Raw genomic sequence first — 9,493 nt, 5'->3', positions numbered from 1 at the left:
CTATGAACTTTCCTTCAATATACTGGTACTGCCTTATTACTTTTATTTCTAAAATCGCTACAGTTATTTTGTGAAATGACATGCATGTCAATAGCAACAAGATGTATCCTTACAGTAACTTAATGTTGAGGATTCTAAAGGGTGCAAGATTATTCAGATTTTCCTAAATTTTACAAAAGCATGTACTGTAAAAGCAAAAAATAACCCAATTGAATATATATATTGAAACAAAAATGAAACTTTATCCAAGTTTGAATGTAGATATGTTAGTACAGTACATTGAGTTTGAATTAAAAAGTCCTTTCAATAACACAGGTTGTCCTTCGAATAACAAAATAACATAAAGCACAAGTTTTAAATGCATAAATGTCTAATTATAGAATAAATATATTAATGATAAATATATTATGCCAACAAGAAAATGTTTATCGTATCTTTATCCATAATTATATGTTAAAGAAGAATTGTGTTGTATTTTGTACTTTCAGTAACAGATTTTGTACTTGCAGTAACGTTATTGTAAGGACAGTTACTGCAAGGACTTATTCGGGTTATTTTACAGCCTGTTTACACAGATAAGATAAGGGAGACAATTTTGATCATTTAATTCTTGACTGAAACATATTTGCTTATAGCAGCAATACAAAAGGGAATCTTTCTCATAAGTTATATAATAAGAATGTCGTTACTTAAAGGACACTGTTCGGAATCATGGTTCCAACCTTTAATCAATGTCTTTCAATTTTCTAAATCCTATTTAAAATGTCCATATGTTTTGTTGCTGTAGCCATGTATTACACCTATCACCTTCTTTTGAAGAACACGCTGCAACAATTTACTTAAACTAAAATAATCTACTTATAGTACTGTTACTTGAAGGACATTTTTGTCAAAAAAGTTGGGGACAAAATTATAACTTGCATTTTGCAAATTGAAATACTTAACTGAGGCTTTTACTATATAAAAACATTATATAAAAGGTTATATTTTGCGTTAGTTAACAAAAATATGTATTTTAGTAATACAAATTTACAGGATAAACAGCTGAAATTAGGATTTTGACCTAAGGACGAGGGATAATCAGTTTTAATTTAGGTTTATGACACTACCTGAAAAAAATATGTTGAATATCTTATCCTGTAAATGTCTTAGTTAACAATATTTTATGTACTTACACGCATGCAAATTTATTTTTTATAAAATGATCATGCATTTTGTGAAAATTTGAAAAGGACTAGATTACAGGCGAAATCTGATATTGGCTCTTATACGAGTAAATTCAGTAAAGGTGTATGACTTAGTGCTCATTTTTCAGCAGTCGTTCAAATGTGAAATTCATAACTTCAACATTTTTTTCGCCATATTTTAAAATCTTGGTATTAAATGTTAGGGAATTTATTATTCATAAAGGAAATAAATCTGTCATTTCAATGATTTCAAGTAATAAGTAGATGTTTAATCACAGAATCGACGAAAGTGGGGAACAACAGAGATGTGACCTTTGGTTTTTTGTAAGAATCACTCGATCGGCAGTTAAATCGAAATTAATGAATACTTTTTTGGCCAATGCGCTTTTAAAGGATAAACAACCCATACTTATTAAATTACTAGTATATTCATTAAATGGCACAGTGCTTTCGTTTCTACATAGCGAGCTTCTATAAACAAAATTTTCTTTCAGTAAAATTATCTCGTAAAAATCACGGGTGCGGGTTTATTTTGATCGTAGGCTTCATAATACTCAAAATATAAAGAAATTCATAATTGTAAATAAATTGTAAGCCATTAGATATTTTACGTCATTTCAATATGAGCCAAATGAAAAAATAATCAAACAGGATTGGCCAAATTGAATGTCCCAATATGTTATGTCAAATTATAAAAATCTAACGTCATAGAGTGAACCATATAAATCGTCGGTATTATCGGTATTTTTTAATGGTTTATGTGGAACAATGCCACAAAAATACCAAAGGAAAAAAACACCGAATCCATAATGTAGGTACGTCATTCAATTAAAAGACTAAGATTTCTTGCTTCAATTATTGGCAAATTTCATTAATCATTTATTTATTGTACAAAACTTTCATCCGTCAAATATTGCATTTGTTTTCAGGAAACAGAAATCGATTCTACATGATTTATTTATTTATTATTCAAAAAGTAATTTAACACTTCCGAAATATATGGAATTTCTTTGTAAACAAGTTAGATTTTTTTCTCATCATTTATGTGCTTTTACATGCATACTGGGATTGTTCGAAAGACACCTGAAATCTGTCACCTCACCATTATGATTGTTATAAAGGCAGTTTTTGTTCCCTTTTTACACCCGTTAATTAACAATGAGGTAAATTAACAAGACAGAATCTAAATGTCACTTAAATGCTGGTTAAATCAATTAATAATTAAAGTAGTTTGATTAACAATGGGCTGATATTTTTTCATGAATATTTCAGATACTGTTAAAACAATAGAAATAAATAATTTGGATATCATTATAAACTATTTCTTGAAACAATATTCATAGAATTCTACGTGATTTGGTATGAACATTAATATGATGAATAATATTTTTTTTTGTTCTAGAAATATATAGATATGAAATATCGGATCATATATTTCACACTCAGCCATACGACATTTTTTATGTGGATGATTGTCATTTTAAATAATAAAAACATTTTGTACAACTTAACATTATTATTTATAATCTTACAGACCTCTCATTATGTACCAATACGCTTAAAAGATTTCTTGAAAAGCAAAAATGGTAGAAATAACAAAGGTATTCAAAAGAATTTACAATTGTTTAATGGATAATCATTAAGTAATGTTAAGGAAACTGACTGTATCTCGCTCAAATGTTGACAAAAGACTTGCCTTTTTCTTGGTGAATAAGATAAAATTGCGTTTGATTGTAAGTAATATACAACGCAGATGGTTTGTGAGCTATTATAAACAAAATATTTCATGACCTGAATAAAGCGCTGGTATTTACATATTGGACCAGTGAATGCAATAGAAAAATGTTTTTATGATGTTTTTTTTCTCGTAGTGGTTATTATATTTTAAGATACACCAGGGAAGTCTTGTAATAATTTATATGGCTTATGAAATGTAGCCAATGAGGAAGTTCAAGACCCATCATGCCCGAGGAATGCATTTTTTAAAAAAGTTTTCTATAAAGTGTCATGTTCACGTTTGGAAAAAGTTGCTTACTGGTCAATTACATGAATTATTACTTGAATTATTCATTTATGATGATTTCTGGTAATGCGATAAAGTTTTATTTTATTTTTTTTGGAATTCAACTTATTACTTAGTTAACATGGTACTAATTTTATGACAAACAATTTCATATTTAGTGTATCTTTATTCAGATGATAAGCATCAAAGATACTCTAAAACATTATTTACACTTTACAAAACTGATATTTTTCAGAGCAGAGGCATATTACGCCCTTGAGCTGCACTTGTTGTATATACATTAATTCTAGAACTTGCAAGAGATTAATCTACAGTTTCAAAGGATGACATCCCTAGATTTATTGCCAAAGAAATAAAATCAAGCCCAGTACATAGAACATAATCTAGAATATGACACTGCAATATTTACTCATTCACTGGGCATAAAACACAATTGGAGGTCATCGTGTATATCTTGAGTAATCAAGATATACCGATAATATCTCAATCTACATAAAATACAGTGAAATATTTTCTTACACAATGCACGTTAATCTGATTAAGAAACGGCAAAAAAAAAATTAAAAAGAATACGAAATCATCAGTAGAGTTTTTGAAAATATACTTCATCATTGATAGCTTAAGTTACAGTACACCCGGTTTCACTTGTGTCCCATCAACGAAGTATTGATAACATTAGTATTTTTTATGCTGTTTTCAAAATGCGCAAACTATAGTAATATTTCACTTTGATAAACAAGCGTTTTAACAGTGAATTTAATAAATTTGTCCATACATCAAGCACTCAAAAGAGTGAGAAATGTTTCGCATGTTCAGAAAGACGTTTTATGCAGGGAGATTTTGACGAAAATTATGAAAATAAAAAAGCAACATTTGTCTAACTTCATGCATATAAATGTAAACTAATGATAAACTTCCACTTCGCAAAATGCCATTCCTTCATCGATTGTTTTAGAAATTTGTACAAATTTTCCTAACAACGGCTGCTGACACATTATTGTCACACTAGGCTCCGTCTCTCCAGGGGGTCCCGGGTAATGATTACACAAATGCATACTCTTCTCGCTTTCTCCAACTGTTATATAAAGTTCTTTGAGCCAATGGTCTAAAAAGAAAGAAATACTTTTAAAGCAATGACATGCGGCAAATCAAAATGTGAACGAGTAGGAATAGTAACTACATGTTTAATCAAATATACTTCAAAAAGCGCAGACGGACTGACCATTGAACCTACAACATAACATAAAGTCATTAAGACTTTTCTAAAATCAATATAATGCTATCAGTCTGATTATTAAAGGTAGTTTATACAATGCACCGCCTAAAGAAAACAAAGGGATTGTAATTAAAAAAATGTGACAAAAACAGGGATATTCACACGTTGTAGTATAAATAATAATATTCCTGGTTTGATAGTTTAAATGTGTGTAATTATAAGGTTTTTAAAAAATAAAAACTAATGTTCATGCATAATATTCTTATTGCAATCTAGATATAAAGTATAATCAAAGAATTTGTTTGGATAAAGAATCATTTTACTGTAATAAAGAATTACGTCTGCATATGTTCTAAAGGGTAGAATAGTGATGGGTATAGGGAATAAGACAGTTGACATTTTGATAATTATTTGTACATTTTGGTGCGTTTTTCCGAAAAAATAATACATTTTTGTAATACCTTAATGACAAGACTGACACCGTAACATAAAGTACTACACCAACAAGTAATTAGGAAGACATTTAAACCACATTTAGACTGGGAAACAAAACTGCTACAAATATTGTCACTCCAGTACTACAACGTTACTTCACAACAGGTTTCTACTTGACCCTCCCGACGCCTTTACGCTTTATACGGTGAAGTTGGCACCCTTCTTGACACCGTTCTTGACAGCCATTTGAACTTCCATAAAAGTATTTTATTTGAAATTACTCCAGTTTTATTAAAAATCCCATTAATTTATTTATTAATTAATTAATTATTTAAGTTATTAATTAATTAATTTATTTATTTATTTATTTGTTTATCAAAGAAACGCACGTTATTCAATATCTGGAATTTGCTGTTATGACTTTAAAATCATGTAACTGGCAAAATAACAGCTGTGGACCATCAACGACAAAACATGGACTCATGATTAGATTTTTATTATTCTGAAGTTAACATGAGAAACCACCTACAATTAATCAGGTTGTGTATGACAAGAGTCAGCTGAATATATTGATGACAAAGTGAAAGACCTACACAAATATACCTATGTTGATGGTAAACAAGATCAAATGAAAAAGAAGAAAAACGTTAAAAGAGAACAGAACATACGTTTTATTTTAGACTTGTACAATATGATACTTAGAATATATAATAGAAAGTACAAAAAGAATGTTACAATTTTGTATTTTGTTTTAAGATTGGTTGTCATTGTCTTTAATTCACGCAAACTATATACGTCGTCAAACATGGCTGTTGTTCATGCGTAAGTTGTGTTAACTACAAACTTTGCAAACGAAAGTTGCTGTTACGTCATTAAATGTTTTACTTTAGAAGACAGATGAAGAACACTAAAGTTACTACTGATCAATATCCTTCTTAATTCTTGTCTGTTAACCCATTACTGCATAAGCATTTTGTGAAATTGTGAAAAATGGCTGTTTTCATTGAAAAGTCTCCCGTTACAAGTTCAAATTGCTTATAAAACTATAAAAAAAACTGTTTCAAACCTAATCAAACTTGGCACAAATGTTGACTGGACCATTGCCTTTGTAACAACATACCCAGGCTTTAATTTCCTGTTACCATGGCAACGAGGAGACATCTCAAAATTGCCAAAAACAACTATTTTGCGTTGATTTTTTCCATCAAAATTAATGTCAAAGTGCTGCAACTTCTCAACAGATTGAGATAGTGTGGAATGCTTTTCAGCGTTGGTTACAAGTTACCTTAAGCTTATGATCGATCTGGGGTCATTTTTAGCCTCTCACAACTCCAAACTTTTCTTGGCGATGAGGGGGACAGCCGCCCCCTTCAAAACCGCGAACAAAAGGGGGCACTTCCCGCTTCTGGCAACCTCCTGATGTATCTTTTTGTTAGGGGCCGTGCCGAAAAAGGGGTCACTTTTTTAAACAAAAACAAAGTGTTGGGGGCCTAAATAGGGCATTTTTCACCAGCAACAAAAAAGGGGGAGGGAAAGGCGTTAAAATGCGTGTATATCGGGTAATGGGTGAAATGAAAACACAACGTGTATATGTATAATTATATGGAAATCACGGTTTGTATGAAGCTGTTTAAAACTTATAAACTTTCAATTATATTAACTTATGTAAGCAATTTAAAATAGATAACATTTTTTACACTCACCACAACAGGCGTCGTTCCGGTTATAAATCACAACCTTTGAAACGGAATAAATTTCTCCCAAATCCACGATCCACCACTGATCCCCAGAAGTCTGACCGACTGTTTGGGCACATGCGTACCCATTAGGTTGTATCATTGCAGTCTGCCTCTTTCCGTCAACAGCAAGAAAGGAGGAGGCGTTACCATATTCAGATGTGTAATATGTTGAACTTTGATTTGTTGGTTTATTTAGCGCCAAATTCTCCGCCGATGTGTCTGAAACAGAAAGAAAATAAGTCACTTAAAGCAACCTACAACTTTGTGATATCTATACATAATTATATCATGTTGGCACCAATCAATGCGGGTGTTACAGATACCCCTTACAATGTATTAAATATCTCTCAGTTTCACATGTATCATATACTGGTAGTCTAATAGTTAATCAATGTTTAATTGAAATCAATTCAACTTGGTATTTTATTGAGCGATTGATCCACCTAACATGACGGCTTAGTTTTATTTAAAACAGCTGAAGAAGTTGTTGTGCAAGCCCAACCAATCGAATATATTAAACCTTTTCTTTTGCTAGAGCTTAAATTAAAATGTTCTTTTGATAAATGATGCCATTAAATGCTTTAAAGCATCATAAAAAGGAAAGCAGTTCTATGTGTTAAATCACTTGTCCATTACGACTTCGATTTCGAATTTATCCTTATTATTTTGAAGAAGGAAAGAATTCCCTTTTAGTTTACCGACAAGTAGTGTTTCTAAGCCGTTATACGCCTAAATGTAAATAATCGGCAAAAAGACCATAAACATTTACTATCAGTAGAAAAACTAATTGCAGAGCTCTTAATAATTATCTTTAATACATATTTTTAGTAAGTCTTAATTTATTTATTGTAGTCGAATTCAAACTCCTTATTATATATATTTTTGTGTTTTTGTTACTTCTACTTTTAAACGCTTCTATTTGGTCTTATTAGAAAAGTATCAGTATATTAACCCATGTTTTAACCATTGAGTACAGTCGAAAAAATTCTTCCAACTTATTCCTGATTAATATTTCTAACTTTCTAACTTTTTTTCTTTTTATCCTTTATGTTATTACTTAAATTATAATGTTAAATTTATATTTATATTTAAATATTGGAGAAAAAATAACAACAACAACATTTTTATCTGTTTGTGAATCTAAGAGAATACCATGGAAAATCAAACTCTAAAATATATATATCAAGGGACTCTTTTGCTTTTAGTTTTTCATATACATGTATTCACAAATTGTGTAAATGAAAATATAATTTTGATTAATATGACTGTCTCAAAAATAATATTATTAAATTTCTAATACAAAAAAATAAATTATAAAATATAAAAAAGTAAATAAATAAAAAAAAATAAAGCTGAACTTAAATCAATGACAACTGCATGAATAATATATGTAAAACACTCGCCTAAAGGCTCACTCAATCCGACTTTGGAAATTTTCAATATTTTGTATTATGTTACTATTACTCGTCAGGGATCAGCCTCTCTTCTGAATAATTCAATATCATACCATTTTTCAATTCAATAATTGTCTTTTACAAATGTCTGTTAAATTTCAATTTTATAAAATACATAATCGTAGGATACGGCTTTCTTAATGTTGATTAAAACAATATCTCAATTGTGACTAAAGATAATAAAGTTGTTACCTGAAATAGGGGTATGAACTAAAACAAATCCGGGCTCTTTCCTTACACTAAAATTCGAAGACACATAGCACAAACTGCAAAGTAAAAACGACCTCCTGTAAACCATTGCATTGAAACTAACATTTCCACTTTCAAAATGTGCATAACACTCCGAATAACTTGTCTTTATCAGGTGTTTCAAACAATATCCGGAGGCTAAGTTATGATTCAAAAGGACATTTGCCCCAAATTGCTGCTCCATCCGAATGTGGTGATAAAAGCTAAAACATATGGTTAGATATAAAGAAAAAGTTTTCATATCCACTATTTAACGTTTTTAACACAAGTATATCAACGAATTTAGTAATTTACATTATTTGAGCTTGGTCCTGCCTTACACAAAATCGCATTATTTTGCAAAACAAGTTGAATTATTTTTCAATGACATCATTATTTTAGTGATTTGATAAAATCGAATGCTTTGCGTGTTGACTATTTCTTTATGACTACTAAATAGAACATTTGTTTTTTCCAATGAACCATTTCAATTACTTTTGTAATAGGAATTGATTCCTTTAGACGCCAACTTGAAACAAGGCTTTGATAAAACTCCTGATTGGACGGCTAGGAATATGTATTGAATTCCTGTCAAATAACAATATTTAAAGTTAACTCAAATCAATATGATGATATTACTTAAAAGCTCATGTTACTTGTTTATACAAATAAACAACAAGAAAACTGGCCTAGCAAGTGAAACTTGAACATATATTTCAAGTTCATTTAAAGTTCATTTAAAATTATGTCATCTTTTTTTAAAAAGGGTATTTTATGATACAGGATTTGAGAAAAAACATAATTTGTCTATTTCGATCGTCAGTTTTGCACACACGACACCGAAAGTGATTTACGCATTGAGTATAAAATTACCAATAGAAAGAAAACTTCCATAAAGTGCATGCAAAGAAGAATAAGTTTGAAGTAATGTCAATGTTTGTTAAAACATAAGGACAAGTTCAATAACGAAGATTTTATTGATTATACTACATTTCTCCAAACATACGAACAGGGAATGCGGGCTTATGATAAAAAGAAACGTTTTGGTATGGATTTACAATAAATTTTACAGGAAATTGTCTGATTGAATATATTTTGAATTCGTTCTGTGTCTCGATGCTTGAAATAATTCTGAAATAAATGTCAAGAATTGAGGACAAATTATCAATATTTAAATTTTGCTGTTTTCATAAAAATGAAAAATATATAAA

At 29.9% G+C, this 9,493-nt stretch overlaps 1 protein-coding gene across 1 annotated transcript; it reads right to left on the bottom strand.

Annotated features, from left to right (window-relative positions):
* Window positions 1–3,415: 3,415 nt before the first annotated feature.
* LOC132749621 (fucolectin-like) lies at window positions 3,416–8,794 on the bottom strand. Its single transcript, XM_060739462.1, has 3 exons — window positions 8,247–8,794; window positions 6,565–6,819; window positions 3,416–4,315 (listed from the first exon to the last, which is right to left on the bottom strand). Exons 1-3 carry the CDS (start codon window positions 8,542–8,544, stop codon window positions 4,113–4,115), a joined length of 756 nt encoding a protein of 251 aa, XP_060595445.1. The 5' UTR covers window positions 8,545–8,794; the 3' UTR covers window positions 3,416–4,112.
* Window positions 8,795–9,493: the final 699 nt, after the last annotated feature.

The sequence above is a fragment of the Ruditapes philippinarum genome, unplaced genomic scaffold, assembly GCF_026571515.1.
Source record: "Ruditapes philippinarum isolate M1 unplaced genomic scaffold, ASM2657151v2 ctg1735_1_1_1_1, whole genome shotgun sequence".
Taxonomy (NCBI): Eukaryota; Metazoa; Mollusca; class Bivalvia; order Venerida; family Veneridae; genus Ruditapes; species Ruditapes philippinarum.
Note: the sequence above shows the minus strand (reverse complement) of the source record. Positions and strands in the feature narration are given on the sequence as shown.